Raw genomic sequence first — 22,746 nt, forward strand, 5'->3', positions numbered from 1 at the left:
AGTAACAGGAGAGAATGGATTCAAACCCACATACTTTGCCTCCTGAGTCCATGCTCTTAATTTAAAGGAGCAAAGAGTACTCCCAAACCAAGCTTTTTTGCCCTGGCATTTCATTTTCAAACATTAATGACTAAAGTTATTCCCCCCTCAAACCTAGTATTGAACTTTTAAAAAATTATTCAGTTTTAGCTGCATATAAAATGAGCTTTTCTTAAACGGAGTTTGTTTGGTTGGGGTCTTTTTTTTTTTAGGTTGTAGCATATGAAATTCCTTTTTATAGTAGGTCAAATCGACAATTTTATACAATTCAACCTAACCAGAAGAACTATATTAAGCATAAAGGAAAGGCAAAGGATATGGCACTGGAAGACTGAACTCAGTGTCTGCTCCATCACATGGGTCCTGTGTGACTTCAGGCAGGTAATGTAACCTCATGGGTCTTATTTTTCTCATTGTTGATGTGGGAATATTAAGATTTGTTGATAATGACTACTGAGAAATAAGCTGTTTAATCTGTAAAAAGTTCTCATTGACCTCAATGTTCAAAATAAACACTAGCTATACTATTCTAAATAAGAGTGCCAACGCCCTATTTGCAAAAGATGGAAACTTCCAATGTATTTGCATAGTTCAAATTACACTTCCTAGAAAATATAAAAACAAGCAAACTCAGAAAAATTTCAATCGAATTGTTTGTCCACCCAGAAAACTAAGAGCCAAGAGTCTAATCAGATTCTTATAATAGATAAAATGGAAGATTTGAGATCAAAGAATAAAGAAAGAAAAGGTTAAGTGCCCACCAGTCCTGTTTGAAAAATGATGCGGCCACAGGCCAGTAGATATTGAACATGGGCTTCTTTAGGATGACTTAACTGAGCATCCCACCCCATGCTACTGAGATGTAATCACCTTGATAACCAGAAGGATCATATAGACTAACAAAGTCTAAATCAGAGAGACGAGTACAAGAAACCGTATACAAAACAGACTCTCTATGAAACCCCTTCCCCTTCAACAGGTACTATTTCCTTTCACTTCTGCCAAGTCACTTTTCTTTTTCTTCTGATAAGAAGCTTTAAGAAGAGAAAAGAAACGAATTGTTTTAATAAGTGTATAAATCACACTTTACTTTTCATAATGGGCACCCGATAAATGTTGCCTTTAATGATAATGACACCAGAATTACTAGCCACTGACTTGGGTGTGGGTACTACACCAAAACTGTGAAATAAAGCTCAACAGGCTCCACCGTGACATTAAAAGCCAGATCTTCGCAAACTAGTGAGGCTCTGTAACATGTTAAAATATATTCTCTACTTTGGATCAATTTCTTTAAATTTCACCCACTGATACAAAGGAGCACTGATACAAACTCAGTTCACTTTTCAGCCTAAGGAGCTAGGCTGATGCCTGGCAGATATAAAGGGAAATGAGTGTCTATGTAAAGCTTAGAACAAAGGCAACATTAAGAGTGAAATTAAAGCAAGCCTTTCCTATCTTACAAATAAGTTTCTTGTCCGTTAAATGAAATGAAAGGACTTGATACAACTCTAAATCTATATAGAAATTAAACTATACCTGTGCCCTACTTGACAAAGTCCTAAGTACCTGATCTCTAGATAATCCTAGTCTATATTTTCAATTCAACCTAAATGCCTGATATCTTTCCTTGGTTATGTCTATAACAATAGGGTCTCTTACAGAAAGTAAGTAAATCCAGAGGGCTAAAAATCATACCACCACACAATACAGAGTTACAACATTGCCTCATGCTTGCTTTTGCTCTTGCAATTTCTCTGTGACATTTATTCAACGTAATCCAACTTGTAGACTTCAAAACCAGATATGGGTATGAATTCCTTCCTGTTTAATTCAACAGCTACCCAAAAGAATACAGATGAATGAGAGTTCTCTCTAATTCAGTAAGTGCCTTACTTAGTAAATTGCTTTGAAAAGTTGAAGACACGTGTTTTCCTGACTTAGACTCTTAATTAGTAAGGACACAGACTAGTCCTACTGACAAACTAGAATTAATTATTTCAACGAAGTGAGATTAATGATTTCAAACTGAAAAAAGTTCATCTAGAAAATGTTATAGTATTTGGAATTCGGTACGTGTGTTGAGAAAATAAAATCAATGTATTTTTATTACCTTATGTACATAAAAGGAAAATGCAAAATTTTAAAATCCAGTTACATTAATATAGGTATACTAATATATATATATTATGATCTATGAATAGAAATCTGACAAGTAGATCAAGACACTATGCAAGATGGTGAACCAGACCTATCCTAATGTTATTATAAACTATACATATATATTTATTATAAAACACTTTCATTAAATTTAAAAACAGCCCTCAAAAACCATGAAACTAATAGAAATATTTTGATTTAATTACTATAGTTTTTAAACAACTTTATTAATCTAGTAGTAAGTTTTAATTTTATCATCGAAATGCACTGTTATTCTAACAATAAATTAGCATTTTATGTTGAAAAAATGCCATCTTGCTATTTAAGCAGATTCATTTTCTTCTCTGCATCTGGACAGTACCCAATTATCTCTTTAAAGAAAACAATCTTGAAACTCTTTAGGATTAAAAGAAATGACTAGGCTATATAGTTATCTAAGAAAGAAGTTATTTTGTGTTTTAATTACCTCAAACTTTATACTCTGATTAGTAACAGTGAACATTGGAGTTTTTTGTGAATTGGTATTATATCTTGTGACCGTGCTAAACTCATTCATTAATTTTAGCAGTTATTTTAATAGACTCCTTAGGATTTTCTCTATATATGATCCTGTTGTCTGCAAATAAAGGCAAAGTTACTTCTTCCTGTTCTATCTACATGCCTCTAGTTCTTTATTTTTAATTATTTATTTATTTTCGCTTATTGTACTAAGATTCCCAGTGCAATGTTGACTAAAAGTGGTCAGAATAGATATTCTTGTCTTATTCCTGATAATAGATGGGAAATGCAGTCTTCCACAATTAAAAATTACATTAACCATGGTTTTATAGTAGAACTCCACTAACAGGTGGCAGTACATACATTTTTTTCGTAGGTGACAGAGTTATCAGAAAAAGAATGTTGAATCTCGTCAAATAATTTCTCTGCATTTATTGCTATTATCACATAATTTTACTCTTTCATATTTATCCAATTTGATTTGCTAATATTTTTAAAGATTTTAGTGTTTTTATGTGGGATTAGACTGTAGCTTTTTTTTCCACCTTGCAACAATCATCAGGACCATGATTGTTTCATAAGTATTTGAAGTACCTCATCCTTAGATGTTTGACAAAACACACCAATGAAGTCATCTGGGACTGGAATTTTCTTCATGGCAGAAATTTTAACTATAAATTCAATTATAGTACATTTAAGGCTGCACAAATATTCTACATTATTTTCTTAAGTCAGTTTATTAACATCTGTATCTTTCAAGGAATTGGTCCCTTTCATCTAATGTTGTATAAACTTTTTGACATAAAGTGGTTCATATTTCCTTAACATTTTAATTATAAAGAAATTGTAATGATGTCTCCCTTTCATTCCTAATATTTATAATTTGTGTTTTCCCTCTTTGGTCAATCTAGGCAGAGATATATCAATTTTGTTATTATTTCCAGAAATTTTATTTTTCTCCACTCTTTTTCTGCTTTTTTAAACTTTATTGATCTCTGCCCTTATACATATTCTTTTGTTCTCTATATTTTTGATTACTTTGTCTTCTTATCCTACTTTAGAGTTGACCTATCTTCTTTCCTAACATGAGTATTTAATGCTATGTTAAGAAATGTTCCCATAAGTATTGCTTTAACTGCATTCCACATTTTTTGATATATTTTGTTCTCGTTTTCATTCATTCAAAATTCTGTTGTGTTTTCTTCTTTGACCCATGTATCATTTAGTAGTATATTATTCATTTGTAAATTTATGCTAAACTCAGATCTTTTTGTTATTGATTTCCATTAAATCCACTGTTAGAGAATACAGGAGTGTGTTTTCAGTTATTTTAAATATAGTATATAGCAGTAAAATTTTGGCTTGTGGAGATCCAAGTCTTCATATTTATTAAATATTATCAAATGGGTCTTCATGGTATTATAATACTTCATCTTCTTGCCAGCTGTGTATTTTCCCACAATTAAATATATAATTTAAACTAATTTAACAGCCCAGTGTATGATCTATCTTGATGACTTCCATGTGCATTAGATACAAAATATTCCGTGTCAATTCAGTCAAATCGATTGATGGTATTTTCTATTCTTTCCATATATTTTTTCTTTTTATTCATTCTACCAATTACTGAGATGTGAGTAAAGATTAGAAGAAAAAATAACAGTCTGAGAATACCAGGAGTGTGTTGATATGTACGTGGGAGAGTACACAGCCGGAGTTCACCTTCTACTCCAAACACTTCCCTTCACTTCATTTTACCTCAAAACTTGAAACACACCAATTCGGGACTGTATAGTTCTGCAGAACCCAGTCTTCAAACCACTTCTATGAAGAATATTGGCTTTGAAATCAAACAGAGCTGATTTGATTTCCAACTTGCTTCCTTGGCAACCTTAGGCAAATTATGGTTGGCCCTCCCTACCCATAGGTTCTGAATCAAAATAAATTCAGCCAACTGCAGCTCAAGAACATTTGGAAAAACAGAACTTACACTATTGCTGACTGTACTGTGTAGTTAGGCCTATGATGGTTGTAACAGATGGGTACAAAGTAATCACTTTGTAAGGTATATAAATGTCTAACCACTATGCTCCACACCTAAAATTAATATAATATTGTATGTCAACTATAGTGAAAAAATTAATTTTTAAAAAAATCAGTAATTTCTACTATGTTCAATTCTACTCCTAAATCTATTCCATTTCAATTTCTACTCTATACCTTGGATCAAAAAATTAAAATGATGTGAATGTGTTATGTACTGCTAATAAATAAAACTGAATTAAAAAATATTTTCATCACATAGACACACACACACACACACATACACACACAGAGCTTTGCATTTCATCTCCAGGCGTTACCAGCCGCCTGATGTGAGTGATCTATTCAGTCGCCATGAGTTTCCACGTCCTTATAAAACTGAGTGAGAGCATATATCTTAGTGGGCTTCTATAAAAATTAGCCATACTTATGGTAGTATGAGTATGGCATATAGCAGTGTTCAATAAATAGTAGCTATTATGTTCTGGGCCTCGATTCTTTATTTAAAATTGATGAAAACAAAACAGCAGCATTTCTATCCGCTAAATTTTTTCTACTGATTTAACACAGAAAAAGGTGGAGGTGTCACTAGTTTCCTGCCCTTATAGCTATGATTAGTGGAAGATTCTAGCACTTTTTCTATTTCTTGCAGGTATGTTTCTTGTCATTTACTACCTACCATTACCATGACATAGAAACCTATTCTTATTTTTTAAATGTAAAGTTTATGAACACTTTCAAAATATGTAAAGAGTATCCTAAGTTTTTACATGGCATTTCCCAACCATTTTGTGCTAAGAAAGTGATACTAAATTAACTGAGGTGTTATTATTTATTTAGAAAAAATTCCAATAACTTTCCCTTACATAACTACATCATCTATGGCCCTTAAACTATAATTTAGTTTATAAAAACTAGATTTACACATAAGCATTTGTTTGAGCTGGTCACTTATTTTCTGAAAATGTGTAGCTATATTACAACCAAAAGATTTTGATAAATACAGGTTATAAATTGTGAAGTACTTTAAAAACCTATGTTATTATCATAGTTATAACCATTTATATTATTATGGTAGCCCTTCCACTGTTTTCTCTTTCACTTATATTATATTATTCTTTAACTCTCCAAGACTAATTAATTGAAATCCATTTTAGAATTACTGGAATAGGAGGAGATAGAAGCACTGAACACAGAACTGAATGTGTCTTCTAGAATAGGTAATGGAAAGAAATGAGAGAAGGATTAAGTATACAGTTGATTATGCAGTTCTAATATAGAGTCTGATGTATTCTCTTACAAGCCTATGGTGAGTTATTAATAGGTTCAGAACACGTAAGACCATGTGACCAAGAACCCCAAAATTGGACACTGTACACTTGTCGAGACTCCACCGCCAAAGGCAAGAGCAGCCAAGTTATTAGAACACTTTCTAAAATACTACAACTGAGCTAACTATAGGCAAATGCTTCGGAGACCTTTTAAACCATATTAATGTGCAGTGTTGGGCTGTCCCCAAGGATGCTTTAATATGTTATTCCAAAAACATTTCAAAGAGAAATAGGAGGTTTCCACATTCTTAAGCTTAAAACATACTATAAATATGCATCAGTGAGTTTACTTCTCTTTTATCTTTCTACCTTCATCACTCTACCTCCTTCATAGGAAGGTCATGTCGATTCATACAGATCATGCCAACTCTCAGGGCCTGACAAAGAGAATGAACTATAGAAACTGCAAATCGATGATAAACAATCATGAGAATTAAATAGTAATCAAATATATTTCTTTAATTTACCATTTTACCAGTTGAGATGTGGACCTAACTTTCAAGTGATAGTTGTATATATGTCATGTCTATTTTCCTCTGACCAATCCAAAGCATCTCTCCTGATAGAATTCTTGGACCATCATTTTATCCCTTAAAGCTTAGATTTAATATAAGATTTACAGGGATGAAAATTTGGTTTAATCCTGAAATCCAGAAAATTTTTAAGTACATTAACAAAAAACTACAAAGCTTTTCTGTATTTATCCCCATATATTATTATTCAAAATCAGAGATTTAAATAGACTCATTCTGGTATCATTCCCTGTTACTTACTGAGCCAAGTTTTTCCAGAACGGTTGTAACTAGACCTTCATAAACGTTCATTTCCTAAAATGACACCAAGTCCATATTTGCTTTCATATCAAATGTCATCAAGTCTAAGATGCCGTCTACATTATGAAATACCCCTATGTGAGAGCTGCTAAAATTTGAAAAATTATTGATTGGAATTAACTAAATACAATATTTCTATCCTTTACTTGGCTTCTTTATATCATTATTAAATAAATGCCTAACAGATTAACTATCTAAGGGCCTTTATTTCCCTAACATTTCCTTAATCATGATTCCTATTATCAGAGAGAGTGTATTGTTTTAGCTTTCAATAGAGGCACTGTACTGGAATTCTTGGTACTATTTGAATAAACACCCAAAATAATGTGGATAGAGGTTTATATTTACAGAATAACTTTGAATGTTTACAACTAAAATCTGCTTCCTAAAATGTTGATTTGGATTTTGTTGGTTTATTTGCATTTATTTGTTTACTTGATTTGAACCCTGATCCTAACAACTTTGATCTTTTTCACAGAAGTGGTTTATATGAAACAATAATTAAGTCTGATACCTGGATTCATGTCCCAATCCTGTAAAGATGCTATTTCTATAACTTCCTATTTTGTATACCTCCAAAAGAATGGCTTTGATTATTTGTTTTCATAAATTCTTTAAAAATTTTAAATCTTTATCCATTTTAAACATTGTAATATGAGCTGTCAGTAGCTAATTTTATTCATTATTAGTCAATGGGGTGTCCATGAACATCCTCTAATGGTTTCTCTAGAAATAATCATGTCCAGTTAGAAAAAAAAAAAAAAAAAAAAAGAGAGAGAGGGAAAAAAAAGGCTTGTGTATTGTTTAAGATGAAAACTCTCCCAGAACTGATCTTTAAACACAATCTTTATCAAAGTCCCAGCAGACTCTTTGAAGATATTGACCATCTGATCCCAAAGTTATATAGAAATGCAAAGTATCCAAAAAAGCTAAAACAGTTTTGAAAAAGGAAATCAAAATTGAAAGATTTACACTTTCGGCATTTAAAAAAGATATTAACAAGTACAGATTGGCAAGTTATGAAATAGTCATGGGGATATGAAGTATAACATAAGGAATATAGTCAATAATATTTTAATAACTATGTATATAGTGCTAGGTGGATACTAGACTAATTGGGGGAATCACTTTGTAAATTATACAAATATCTAACCACTATGCCATATATCTGAAATTAATATTTTAAAAATTGAATGTCAACTCTAATTGAAAAATAAAAATAAATAAATAAAAAACTCAGTGGGATCTAAATGAAATTGGGCTAAAGAAAAAGAAATATATTTAACTATAAGCTAAGATTCATTAGAATAAAAAAAAAGCATAAAATGACATAAATCAAGACAGCATGGTATTGACATAAAGATGAACATACCGATCAAAAGAACACTATTAATAATTCAAATGTAAGCTTACATTTATGGTAAATTAACTTTCGAATTAACTTTTGACAAGGTTCCATGGCATTTCATGAGTAAAGGATGGTCTTTTCCACAAATAGTACTGACAGAAAATTGGAGATATATATTTAGATCCTTACCTCATACCATATGCAAAAGCTAACAAAATGAATCATAGGCCTAAATGTAAAAACAGAAATTATGGAAGAAAACATAGGAGAAAGTCTCTGTGATTTCGAGTTAGACACAAAGTTCTTAGGTACAATACCAAAAGTACATTCTATAAAAGAAATAATAATAATAAATTGGATTTTTAAAACTTGGCTTTAAAAGACACCATTATGAAAATGAACAGACATCCATAGACTGAAAGAAAACATTAGCAAATCATATGTGTGACAAAGAATTTACATCCAGAGTATATAAGAACTCTAAAACTAAATAGTAGAAAGACAAAAAGCCCAATTGAAAATAAGCAAAAGATTTGAATAGATGTTCCACCAAAGATGATATATGAGTGGCTATGAAATGGCAAATGAAAAGATGCTCCACGTTAGTCACTAGAGAAATGTGAATTATAGTTATCAAAGAGACACAGTAACAAGTGTCGTTGAGGATGTGGGGAAACTGGAATCTTAACACATTTAAAATGGTGTAGTACTTTGGAAAAGAATCTGGCAATTTCTTAAATATTAAACATAATTTTACCAATTTTACCATAATGACCAAGTAACTCTACTCCTAGGTATCTACCCAAGAAAAATGAAAATATATATCTACACAAAGACTTGCGCACAATCCAAATGCCCATCAACTAAATGAACGAGTAAACAAAACATGATATATTCATACAACGAAATATTATTCAGCTGTAAAAAGGAATGAGTGCTGATACATGTTACCACATGGATGAACCTCAAAAACACTACGCTAAGTTTAAGAGGCCATACATAGACCGAATTTTATATAACTTCATTTATACAAAATGCAAAGGCAAATCTATATAAACAGAAAGATTAATGGTTAGTCGAGACTGGGGGTAGGAATAGAGTGAATGCAAATGAGTATGAGGGATCCCTTTGGGGTGATGGAGATATTTTAAAACTGGATTGTGATGATGGTTGCACAATTCCGTAAACGTACTCGAATCACTGAATTGTACCTTTGCGTGAATTTTATGGTATATGAATCAAGCCAGAAGAAAGATATTAGAAAGAAAAGCATTCACAATATCTTTTTCAATTTGTTACATTGAAAAATCAGCTGGACATATCCATGAATCTATCTTACTAATGAGAAATAATTAGGTTCGACCAGGAAGTTTCTACTTTTCATCTTCAAATACCAATTCAATACATTTTAAAACATTACTAATTACAACCACCTCTAATTAGAGAGTTACAGAGATATAGGAAATATCCATGTTAAAAAAGAAAATGGGGCACTAAACAATTAAATTTATAAAACAACAAGTATTTCCACAATAAATTATTCAGACATAATGCTTGGTTAATTATATTTATACATAATTGTTACTTTCATAATAAATTACTCAAACTTTCTATTTTGTTGTAATAAAATTCTGAAGTTACAAGTTACGTTATTTGCAAGCACACAACCAGAACCAGACAACACAAAGACCCTATGCTAATTACACTTAAGTTCCTCTAACTGTGAACTGCATACACTAAAATATTTACTGGCAATATAATACTTTCACAATGAAGATACATCTATCACATTTTAGTTGCTATTACATACATTTAAATTATCATGGAGGCAGGCAGACCATTCAAACTAATCATATTAACTAATGTAATTATTTGCTTGGCCACTCCTCTTGTTTTATTTTTGACTTTTAACTCTAATTATTTTTATGGAACTCTCGACATTCAAATTCTTAGAATGTGAGTGAGTAGATAAAACTTGTTGCTTTATTTCTGCCTTGGGATAGCTTACTGTTTAATTCTTATGCATCTCCAAAATCCTCTTAACCTGAACATGATGCACTGCCAGTCAGTGTAGATAATCTCTCACAGAGAGTATATTTTTCTCACCGATGTTCTAGTATTCCTCTCCAATGGGCCTCGGTCTTCATTTATCCACATTTGAACTTTCTTCATTTCTGATAAATTTTATTTTATTACTGTAACTATTATGAAACATCTGGAGTAAGTCTCCTGCTACATTACCAATAAAACTGTTGATAACAGTTTAAAATAATTTGCTCTATATACTTCCAAATTCTAGAATAGGAAGCAAGTTTTAACCTTTGAATATTTTTTCACCTGAAGATTGGAAAAACATTCAGTGGCATTAAGATCCCATTATATTATCTCCCAGCGAGTTCATATGTATAGCCTATTGAATAATCATTTGAAATCCATAAAATCCTTTCTAGCTTAATGGAATCTAAGTGGGTTCTTGGGTGGATGTTAAAGGTAAAGACAGAAGGATAAAAAAATAAATAAAAGAGTATTAAAATTCGTTCGAGACGCCTACGGTATAAGATTCGGCGAGTGCAAACCTAGTCGATACAGATCACGACATCTGCTGTTTTCAGAGCTAGAGAAGCGACTGCTCTCAAATTTTAGCTTACACAGGAGTTACCCTGGATTCTTTTTAAATACATTTCTTAAATTTGAGGCTCAATCTGAGACTCTGGTTTTACAAGGGGAATCCCCCACTTCCTACACCTCACCCCCACCGCCATGAGTTTGATAAGGTATCTGCACACCAGACCTTGAAGGAACAGGGGTCATCCAGAAACATGTGCAAATAGCTGATGGTATGGGCTCTCTGTAGAAAATAGTCGTATAGGTCAGGTAAGAGGGACGAAAAAAAATCTGTGGCAAAACATCTTTATGTGCTTGTAAAGAAAAAAAGTATATGATTAGATTTTTTTTTTTTTTAAATGGGAACCAACAGGCAAGCAGAAGCTGTTTAATAATACTAAAATTGGCCGGGGCTCACCAACTCCATCCCCCTGATCATCATTATTAGCCTAAATAGCTAATAATTTATTGCAGATATACGCACATTAATTATGAAATGAAATCAAGTCTCTCTTGCTAGAAAAGACAAATCCTCAGCTATCTCATCCCCAAGGGATTTCCCAACACCACCATGCAATATTTCTGTTCAAATATCTGGGAGCATGGAAATGGCTGAGTTCCCATTTTCTCACTTCTCTCAGTCAAGGGCTTGGCATTAGAACAAAGATGAGATGGAGACAAGATGATGTGCTCACCATGGCTGCACCCTAAATGCACTCTGCATCAAATTATGGCCCTCACTTGGCTAAGGGAATCTTAAGACCTCCTTTCAGGAAACACCCTCAACCCAAATCCAAGAAGGACCACTGATTCTTCCACTGCCACAGACTATGTCAAGATTATGTGCCTAATTTAATACACTTCCCACCTATCAAGAACCTGGAACTCCTCTGACTATCCTTTATTTTGCAAATACAAAGGCATAAAACCATCTGGGGTAAAAATGTAATTGCAGTTAAACATTCGATTCTGTGTGAGCTAAGTAAAAATGTTCTGTTTTAGTGTTGCATAAAAAAATTTAAGACTCCTATAAAGAATTGCCTGAATTTAAAAAGTACACTAGACTTATAATTAGCAAATAAACTTCAAATAAATATAATATTAATATTAATAAATATTATGAAATAAACAAAAGTTTTTCTCACAAAATTGGTCCATGCCTGAACTCTCTCAGGTCACTAAGACAAATACATGAGTAGTTATGTATAATGCTGCTTATTCTATCAGAATGCTGATTCTTTTTATTAGAATTTAGAATTCCCTGTGTTGCTTTCTTATATAAGAGTATGGTATCTGCATATCACCTCACTCCAAATACAGAAACTCCTCCCAGGTATCACTGTCACCAGGACCATGATCATCTGTGTCATTCTAAGTTTTAAACTGGAAAACCATAGGATGCTTTCGAGATACGTGCACTTAAAGTTAAAGAGGAGACATTCAACACTTACTAAATCAAAGGACTGTGATGAACACAGGGAGAACAAGAAGTTGAAGCAAAGAAACGATTCCTTGACACTGTAAATACTTTGAAGCAAGAAACTATTCTTTTAATCTTTTTTTCTCTGAGCATTCAACACAATATATAGATGTAACTAGCCCACTATTGATGAATATTTACTGTTCTGTTCTTACAAACAGCTGCAACAAATAGGCTCACACATAAATCTTTTGCACTTATATGAATATTCCTGTAATGTTGATACCTATAAAAGTCTTGCTAAAATGAAGGATAGACACATTTAAAAATTTAAATATATACCACGCAAGAGCCTCTACCAATTTATTTTCCTATAATGTATAAAATTAAGTGCTCCCCAGGCATGCCCACTGGATATTATCAATATGCATAATTTGTGCCAATATTATGAACCAAAAATAATGTTTGAGAAAATTTGCTTTTCCTGGCTTGCCAGTAAATTCTTTTAATGTGACTATTTGATACTTATATTTCCTTTTAAGCATATCCACTAAAAAGTTAACAGTGGTTATCTATGAATTAGGTAAGATTACAGATGACGTATTTTATATAATTCCTAAACTTTCTACTCTCAGCATGTATTATTGTTATTAATATTTACCATTTTAAAATACTAATATAAAAAGAGCTCTAGAATTGGAAATGAAAAAGACCAAAACCTAATTTAAAAAATGAGTAGAAGATATGAATGGAAAGTTTACAGAAAAGGAAATGGAGCAAAAATATGAAAAGATCTCAACTTCAGCATAGTACCAAAAAAAAAGTAAATTAAAACTCCATTGAGAGAACATTTTTTGCTTATTAGATTTCATGAAAATCAACATTTTTAATAACACCCATATTGGTAACAGCACACAAAACACATTTTTACATTCTGGCCTAAGTGTCAAGTGACACCACCTTATGGGGTACGATCAGTTAATATCTCCCCAAATTACCTGTACAAATGCCCTTTGTCATAGATATTCATCATGTAGGCAAAATGGCATATCTACAGAGTCCTATTTATTTAGCACTGTTCGTAAGAGGAAAATACTGGAATCAAACATACATTAACACCAAACTGATTATGTAGATTATGGCACATATTTGCCGATAAAATGGATTACAAAAAAAGAAAGGGGAACCTCTTAATGCATTCATATGTGATAATCTCACGAGTATGTAAATAATGAGGGTTTAAAAAGCCATAAATTTATATTTACACATTTATTTGTTTATGAATCAATTGCTTCTAGAAACTAATAACCCTTACTCCCCCTAGGAAAGAACACCGAGTAATAACCAGGGAGGGGGTGGTAGAGGTAGACTTTTCACTGCATACCTTTTCAGAGGTTCTGTGTGGTAAAGTTTGAGTTCTTATAATTTGGAAACGATTTTAATTTGCCTTTAGGTTTAAATGGTACTTTGGCTGAATTCAGGATTCAAAAACACGTTTCCTCAGAACGCTAAAGCTATCAAAACATGACCCTCTAGCATCTATTATTACTGATTTAATCTCTAATGTCAGTCTGACACTCATTCCATTGTAGATAATCTCCCCTTTATTAAATTTGTAGAATTTTCTCTTTGTCTTTGATTTTCTAATATTCTGCCACAGCATGGCTGGGTTTGGGTCTCTCTTTACCTATGCGACTCTAATTTTAGTGGTTGGTCCTTAAGTTTGAAGGTAGGTGTCTTCCTTTATCTATGGCAAATTTGATTTTGATACAAAGAAAGCTCTCTTAATCTCTGCCTAATATTGATTATAACAGCCAATGCAATTCATATCACTGAATTAAACAACACTCTACACACAATCCAAAAAATACGATGGCTGCATGCTGAATTCTCTCAGCTAATAGATTCCTCCCTTGTCTTAATGTAAACAATTATTTCTACCAGTAGGCCTGCATGTTTAACAACAGTCAACTGTATTTGTTTAAGCACAAGTAAGCATAACATTTTGTAATAACATAATTTTTAAAAAACTAAATACTATAGCCAGTGAACTATGAATGCAAAAGATGTCTTTGTCCCATGAAGATTTTGGAAAAACTTGAGAAAGTTAAGTCACGAAAAAAAAAAAATTCTCTAATTTTCTTTGGGATGAAACAGCTATAAAAAATTCAAAAACTGTTTTAAACTCTTGATCATAAAGATCTATGTATCTTTACATTCATTACAACATCATTCACAATAGCCAAGAATTGAAAACAACCTAAGTGTCCTTCAACAGAAGATGTGGTACATAAATACAGTGGAATACTACTCAGTCATAAAAAAGATGAAATATTGCTATTTGTGACAACATAGATGGATCTTTAGAATATTATCCTAGGTGATGGAAAAGAACAAGAACAGTGTGATATCATTCATATGTTCAATATACAACAAAAAGGAACAAATGAACAAACAAAACAAAAAACAAACTCATAGGTTCAGACAAGAGAATGGTGGTTAAAAGAAGGAACGGGGTGTAGCAGCAGAGGAAAAAGATTAAAGGGGATGAAATATATGGTGACAGAAGAAAACTAAGCTTTGGGTGGTGAGCACACAGTATGCAGATGTCGTACTAGAAAGTTGTACACCTGAAATTTATGTAATGTTAACCTATGTTAGCCTAATAAATTTAATAAAAAATGTATAAAAATATTTGAAAATTTTCAGAGTCCAGGATTCTACACGTAAATTGCCTTACACTTGTCTTTAATTTTTATTCCAAGTATAGAAGCCTATATTGGAAATTGGTTTTGGTGCAATGTTGAGTAACACTCACCTGAAACACCAGTTATCTGACCTACACTCAAAGGAGTAAGTAAAATCTGGCCTTACATCTAAGGGTTAGCTGATGAATATATAGTTTGGTGATTTAAATTAGAATCAAATGTTTAGGGTACATTGCATGCATTTTAAAATTCCATCCCAAAACTTATTTTTAAAATTAACTCCTACTAGAGAAATTTGAACCATCTAGATCTATGATTTGTGGCTGACAACTTTTCTTTCACATTTTGCATCTACTTGTCTTTTATATTACGTTCTGGGATAATTTTTAAGTTTGATCAAGGCCACAAATTTACTGATCTATGTTGTTTTTAATTCTAGAGATCAAAAATTTTTGTTCCATTTTATCTAATCACCTTTTCTGAACAGAAGCTCTTCCTATATTTTTTAATTTATTCTTTCCATGCATATACATCCACCCTAATTTTCTGCTGAAGTATTCTATTTATTCTATTAACTTTTTTGCTTTGTGTATTAATTAATCAGTTTGATGAGTCTCCTTTATATGGTTCATTTTCTTAAAAGATATCCTTGGTCATCAGCTCATCACTTTTTGGTTTTCCTGTTTACCTATCTGTTGACTAGTTCAGTTATCCTGCTCTTCTTCAGTTATTTGGAGAGACAATAGGACCTCCTACTCGATGCAGGGAGATAACAATATATCTTTTGAGAGTGGAAGGCTCTCTGTCCTCTGATATCACCAAAATGCCCAGGAAAGCTCTGTCTCCATTCCCTCAACTCCTGCCTCAGGGACACGCATTTGGCCTCTGCTGGTTCTCATAACTGGACAACAGTAAAAGTCAGTGATGCTGTTGCTCTAGGGCCTCCTCTTTCCTTTTCAAGTGCAGCAAGGCAGCTCCTCTGGCATCGCTCCCACCATACACAGATGTTTCTAAAGTCTATATGTTTTCCATTAACCCAGTCTGAACTGTTTTCAAGCTTTCAGGAGATATTCAAAATGTCTGATGCACTGATAGCATTCTCTTACAATACTGCTTTGGATTTATTTAAAATATCTTTTCTGTCATTCCTAAGACTTGGCATGAACGAAGAAGGTAGAGATACGAGGTTAGTCTACAATCTTACTTCTTCCATTGAGATGTTGATTCCATTTCTACCCCAATTCTTCTAGATATGAACTACCCTTCCCCCTCCCCCTACACTGACATCCTCCTCTCCTGCTTTCCTACTCATATTTGATAAAGTATCTTGTCCAAAATAGGTACCCCTAAATATTTAAGTGTTCAACACTTGTCAGGGCATCCAATACTTTAATTCAAGTAAAGGAGCAAACTGAAAAAAAAAAAAAAACAAACTTTGACTTTACACCAACCTGCAGATTCTGTATCAAGAGCTAATAAAATGACTACTGTATAAAACTCTAAATTTAAGTAAAGTTGTAGGAGTCATTCTTTATCACTCTGAGAAAACAATCTAAATATTACTGATAGCCATTACAACAGTCCATCTAAAGAAAACCAAAGGCAAGGCATGTGCTGATGTAGTTTACCTTGGCTCAGTGCTTAGGGGTGTGTGTGTGTGTGCGTGTGTGTGTGTGTGAGTATTGTGTTACTTTTGAGCAACCATAATTGCACTCTAGTGGAATTTAATTTGTGGCTTTTCATATTTCAATTATTTAGAGATTATTTAAAACATAATAAAATGCCGCATGCTTTGTATTTTATTCAGTGATTTTTATTGAGTACTTGCTTACTAAAATCTGGACATCCTACAAAATAGTGGAAATTAAAAGAGATGAACAAGATAGTACCATCATAGCACTTAGGGCACATCTACCTTTGTACATATCTTTAATAATATTTACAAGTTTACATTTGTGATTGGTAGGCCAGGCTGGGAACTCCTTGAAATCTATCAAGGCTTTTTCATCTTATTTGTGCATCTATAGAAACTCACACGAATTGTTCAATAAATGTTTACGTGCTTAGTATTATGATATGTGTGTGCCTATTAGGTCAAATATATGGCTCAACTAAGATTACTATTCAATATCAGAGACTAATGGGGGGAAACAGAAATAGAACACTTCATCCATGAATCGCTAGATATATAATACAATTTGTACATTTTGTAAATAGGGTGAGATCCAGAAAGATTAAATATTTTGAGAAGGCAGCACTTGATCCTGTACCCCAAATCCCCATTCTAGCATGTTTCTCTTCACAGCACAAGTTCGACTGAAATCTGAAGAATTAAGTGGCTAATCTCATAAGTGTTCAACACTTTGCAAACCTGAATAGCTGATGATCTACTTCCTTTGAAAGAGACTTTTGGATCCTTTCAAATATATAATAATCCAAAAGGTGTTGAGGGATTCAGATACCAGTAGGCATGGCTACTGAGAGAGGGTAAGCAAAGGTATACATAGAGATCCACTCTTTTCTGTGCAATTGACAATCAAAAAGCTTTTACTAACTGAGAAGAAAAAACTGTTGCAAACTAAAGGCAGTTGCATTTATAAATAATTCACCCTCATATAAAGACATCATGATTCCTCACATTAGAATTACAGAATCAAAGAATTCTAGAAATATAGAAGAGCAAAAATGTCGTCCTGTGATAATCAACACTTAGCCAGAAAAAAAAAAAAAAGCCCATACTCCAGCATACAAGGCTTTTGGGGTTTGATCTCACTAAGTATTTGGGGGTCATTTTCCTATTGCCCCTACTGGCCAAGTCATGGGAGACTTTTTTTCATTCCCTTGATACATTCTGAACTTCCACGTCTCCACTCAGTCTCTTCGCTCCCTCTAAAGCACTCTTCAACTCTTTTCGGCCAAGAGAAAGTCTCCCCACACTTATACATCCAATTAAACTCTATCTGCTTTGGGAAGCCTCCTTCAATTCCCCACGCAGGACTTGACTGTGGGCGTAACATTTGATTCATCATACCGATGTGTCACTGTTTCATGACAACCTATGTCATATCTACTTGTATATGATGTCCTTCCCCTGATCTGCAAGCCCCTAACACGGGACCAAGAATACATTTAACATCCAACGGAATTTTAATTCTACCATCTAATAATTAATTAAATCATCATTCTCTTCTTTTACTTATGAAAACTGAAGCTCAGGGAGATAAGGGACTTGTCAATCACCAGGAAACAAGCCGATGTTAGATCAGATAACAAATTATGCTCCTTCTTTCCTAACCCACCCCCATAAAGGAAAAGGGCTGGCACAGTGGAGTCTGGAGTAGCAAACCCACCCTTCTTGGCTTTTTGCCTACTAACTTTTTACTCAGAGTCTGACTGCTGCACTGTATTGCTGGCAACGTCAGTTTTCCTCAATAACAAAGACCTCCCAGTTCAGAACATACACATATGTGGCTAATAGGAAAAATGAGCAGAAGTCCAACATGATAAACAGGGAGGTATGTCAAGCTCCTATTTAGTCTATGAACAACCTACTCATAATTCTAACTTTGCTCCCTTAAGTATGGAGAGAAGGTATAGCTCATTTGGAAAATCTGACCAAAAGCCCACATTTCAACACAGTGAAATGCTTTATCCCCTATTCCTTCCACCAATCGAGAACTTTCGATACGTACTTATTTAATCCCTGGACGAAAACTAGTGGACAATGAAATCCCCCACAAAATGTTTCCCCCAGTTAAGTATTCAGGCATCAGTTCCATAAAAACATTTTTAAAAGTTTTTCATGTGATTTTGCCATGCCAGTTCTTTTCACTTGTGGCTAAAAATGTCCCTGTTTGAATATTCATCATTATGAGCATCTGGTAAAATGTAGCCCTGTCCAGCAATTTACATCATTTGACTATCAGACCTTAGGAGGGCAGAGGTAAAAATTTCCAGTCTCATTTTGTTTGTCTTTTTAACCATCTTTTTACATTTTGTGGCCTTAGGTAGCTTCGAATGTGCTGATGTTTTCTGCTCTGAATAGGAAAAATGAGATCCAGAAAGACAAGGTACTTTGAAAAAGACTAAATAATTACTATTAGGTTTTTCTCCAAATAGGCAGGTTGCTTTCAGATGAGTCCTTGTGGATTCCATCAATGGCTCACTAGCAACAACAAAATGAAGCCACAAATAACATGAGTGTTTTCAGTATTGTGTGGGGTGTGCCTTAAAACAGTCATAAAGGCCATAGCGATGACAACTGCACAACAATGGAAATGTACTTCATGCCACCGATGTGGACATCTAAATATGGTTAAAATGGTAACTTTTATGCTATGTATACTTTACCACAAAGAAAGCCAACGTACAGGAGGTAACAATTATACCAAACCCTGAGTCAAGACAGAATGGGGGTTGGGGGAACCCGATGATGATCTCTATTGTTCAGACAGAGCAAATGGCTTTTTCTCTCCACTTCCAACAGGCCTCTCAGCAAGGCTCTTACGCTTGCTACTTTCCTCCACGGAAGGGAGAGGAGAAAAGGAACTGTTGCCAAATAAAATGTAAACCTTAGAAAAGAAAATGTTAAATCATGGAACCATAACCCTTTGAATACTGATTGGATTCTAATGTCATCCGGTCATTAAATTGGTACCGCTCAACTCCTGCCTTTCACCAGCATGGTTGTAGATGTGTTTAAATTCTAGGCAGTTGTCAGAGTGCGATTTAGAGAACTGTTCTGACAACTTTTAAATAGGACATAAAAAAAAAAACTATAAGATAATAGATGAGGAACTGGAGGTGGGGGGCACACACAGAGGAGATTCAGCAGGGAGCAGATTGGTTGTCTTCCAAGCTCCTGAAAGACACCACGTGGTGGGCTTACTTTGGAAAACAGAAAGAAGTAAAACCAGGCGAAAGAGTCACAAGGAGACAGTTTCCTATAGTATTTGGAAGAAACATAACCAACCACCTGGAAGGAGAAGGCTGCTAATCCACCCAGTGAGCCTTCAGGTCCTCCGACTGCCCTGGATGTGTTCCCTGGGAGGTAAGAGCTATAGGCTCCCGGGTGGCGCGGACCAGGGTGAAGTTCAGGGCGAGCACTTCGGCAGCGGATGAGGCGCATGCAAATCAGCCTGGTCTAGCCGGGGAGAGGGAGGGGTGGCAAGGGAAGTGGTGAGTGGGGGAGGGCGCTTACCAGGCCACCTCCACAGGTGCTGAAAGAGGCCAGAGAGCCGGGGTGCCGCAGCACCGCCCCGGTGTAGAAGCAGGCAGCGTCGGGCGGTGCGGGAGGGAGCGGGGAGGCTGCTGCCCCCGTGGGGCCCGGACCGGGACTCGGTCGCTGCTCCACTGCGAAGCGCGGGGCCAGGAAGCGGCCGTCTCTCCGGAGCAGCAGGTAGAGGTCCCGGGAGAAGGCCGGGATCCGCAGCAGCACCTCATCGCCTTCCGTCTCCGCTTGCTGGGCGGGGGGCGGAGACGGAGGTGGCTGTGGGGGCGGCGGCGGCTGCCACGAGGCCGGGGCGCCCGGGGACAAGGTGGCAGCCCCACCGGATCCCCGAGGCAGCTCCTGCGACTCGAGCTCCTCGTCCTCCTCGCCCCCCGGAGGCGGGGGCCGGGGCCGGGGCTCGGACGGGCCCTCCGCGGGCTCCTCCGGCGGCGCCGGGGCCACCGAGCGCACCTCGCGGGAGCTGCCGGCTGCCAGCGCCCGGGCGCCTCCGCTGCCGCCTCCAACGCCGCGCGCCCAGCCTTGGTCGACGCTGCCCCCGCTGCCGCCAGCCGCGTCCACCGGCTCCCGGCGCCAGAGTGCAGGAAACACGACTTCCCACTCCTCGCGGTCGGGGGCGAACTGCAGCCCTGCGGGCGGGGCAGACAGAGAAGTGCGGGGCTGAAAATGCACAAGCATGCCCAGGCTCACACTCGTCCAGCCCCAGGGCTCCGGCGCTCAGGCGTTGGAGACCACCCGTCTAGCCCCTGAAACTCCAGCAACCCCTGCAGCCTTGCGATCAGATTACAGACCCCAGCGTTTTCAAAATAAAAGTACGATATATGTGCGGGGGGGAGGGGAGGAGTGGGGCAGTCAAGTCTGGTGACAGCACTTGGTTGCTGAAAGGTGAAGACTCCAGCACAATTAAATGATTTTTCTTAAGTACATGTCAGAGCAGAGCCATCCATGTGTGTGCTCCCTAGGTTTCCTCCAGGTGCTGGAAACGCGCCTTTGCAAATATCACTACTCTCATAGAGGAAAACTAATCCTTTTGGGATTGTTAAAAAGAGGCCTGGAGAACAGCTCTGGGCTCGCGAGGGCGACCCCCTCCTCCGCACCCGCACGCTCGTTTCACCGCTGCCCCTGAGCCCTGCTGGCCGCGCACGGGCTGCATGCACCAGCCCTGCCGACTCGTGCGTTCCAGGTCTCCGCTGGGGACGTTGGAAAGCAAGCCGCAAGTCACGGCAGAACTTACCTGAAACGATCCCATTCGACAAGACCCCCAGCTGGTAAAGGAGGCAGCAGCAGCAGCAGAGGTGAGCCAGGCGCATCTCGCGGCTCTTCCCCATCCCGCGCTCCCGCGGCCGCGGCTCCCTGCCCCGCGCGCGCCTCCCTGCGCGATCCACCGCGGGCGCCGCCGCCTCCCGGAGCGCAAGGAGGCCGGGCGGCGAGTTTGCCCAGGCCCTTTGTCTGCCGGGGGGGGGGGGGGGGTTGCTGTATGACTCCGAGAGGCTGCTGGAGCACAGGCGGGGGTGGGGTGGGGGGGGGGGGAGGAGCAGGGGCAGGCAGCGCCGCGGTCCCGCAGCGCTCCGGCTCCCTGGCGAATTAGGTGATGACTCTATTTTCTGTGTTCTGGACGTTGCAGGAGTTTCCGGAGCCCCACAGGACCGACCCACAGTCAGCCGAGAGCCGGCAGGCGCAAGGCGGGCAGCGCTGCTTGGAGTCGCGGGGAGTACTGCCCCGCGCGGGCAAGAGAGCCGTGATGTCCGAGCTGAGGCTCGCCGCCTGCACCCCCCGGTACTGCCAGGGGAGCTGATGCCGCAGTCTCGGCAACCTGGTGTGCCAGTCTCTGCACACCGCCTCGGGACCGAAGTGCTGCAGGCTCTTGCCCACAGGGCGGGGGAGGGAATTGGGGAGGGGAGGGTGAGGGGAGAGATACGACTCGAGAGGTGGGATGTGGAGAAGAAAAGATGCAAACAGATCCAACAAGAAGAAGGGACTAAGGGGTGCCCGCCAAGTGTGACTTTGCGGGACAAAGGTCCCAGAACACCGCACACGTGCTCACACTCCGGATTGAGGTGGGGTGGGGACCCAAATTTCCTCACCTGACTCCTGATTGGCTACCGTGGGAGCCAGATTTGCATCTTAGCACAGTACCCACTCACCTACCCCCAGCGGAGGTGCGTGCAGGTAGATGTGCCTGCCCCTTCCCACTCCACCCCCCTACTCAGGCTCCTCCTTTGGTCGAGTTCTCCCCCATCGCACATCACACAAAGCAAACAGTGCAGACGGGAGCACAAAGCTGCGGCCCCACTGGCCAAAGACCTTTGATTTTTCTTCCCATTTTTGTCTCTAGGAATTTTCTATGCCTGGAAATAATGTAATTCGTCATGGAGAGTGCTTCAAAGGTTCCCAGGACAGTAGACACCCTGACATTTCCCACCTTATCTTTCCTGCTTCTCATTCATCAGTGCTATCAATTTCCCCTCTCCCTCTCCTCCCCTCTCCTCTTCTCCTCTCGTCTCTCCTCTTCCCTCCTTCTCTCCTCTCCTCTTT

At 37.3% G+C, this 22,746-nt stretch overlaps 1 protein-coding gene across 1 annotated transcript in view; it reads right to left on the reverse strand.

Annotated features, from left to right (window-relative positions):
- Positions 1-21,626, reverse strand: part of ADAMTS19 (ADAM metallopeptidase with thrombospondin type 1 motif 19) — a 212,866-nt gene extending 191,240 nt beyond the window's left edge. Inside the window, exons 1-2 of the mRNA XM_016158274.2 lie at positions 21,446-21,626; positions 20,185-20,840 (exon numbers count right to left, since the gene is read on the reverse strand). Of these exons, the coding sequence (XP_016013760.2) occupies positions 20,185-20,840; positions 21,446-21,539 (750 nt within the window). The 5' untranslated portion in view covers positions 21,540-21,626. The remainder of the gene's footprint in view (positions 1-20,184; positions 20,841-21,445) is intronic.
- Between the last annotated feature and the right edge of the window lie 1,120 nt (positions 21,627-22,746).

The sequence above is a fragment of the Rousettus aegyptiacus genome, unplaced genomic scaffold (assembly GCF_014176215.1).
Source record: "Rousettus aegyptiacus isolate mRouAeg1 unplaced genomic scaffold, mRouAeg1.p scaffold_m13_p_7, whole genome shotgun sequence".
NCBI lineage: Eukaryota > Metazoa > Chordata > Mammalia > Chiroptera > Pteropodidae > Rousettus > Rousettus aegyptiacus.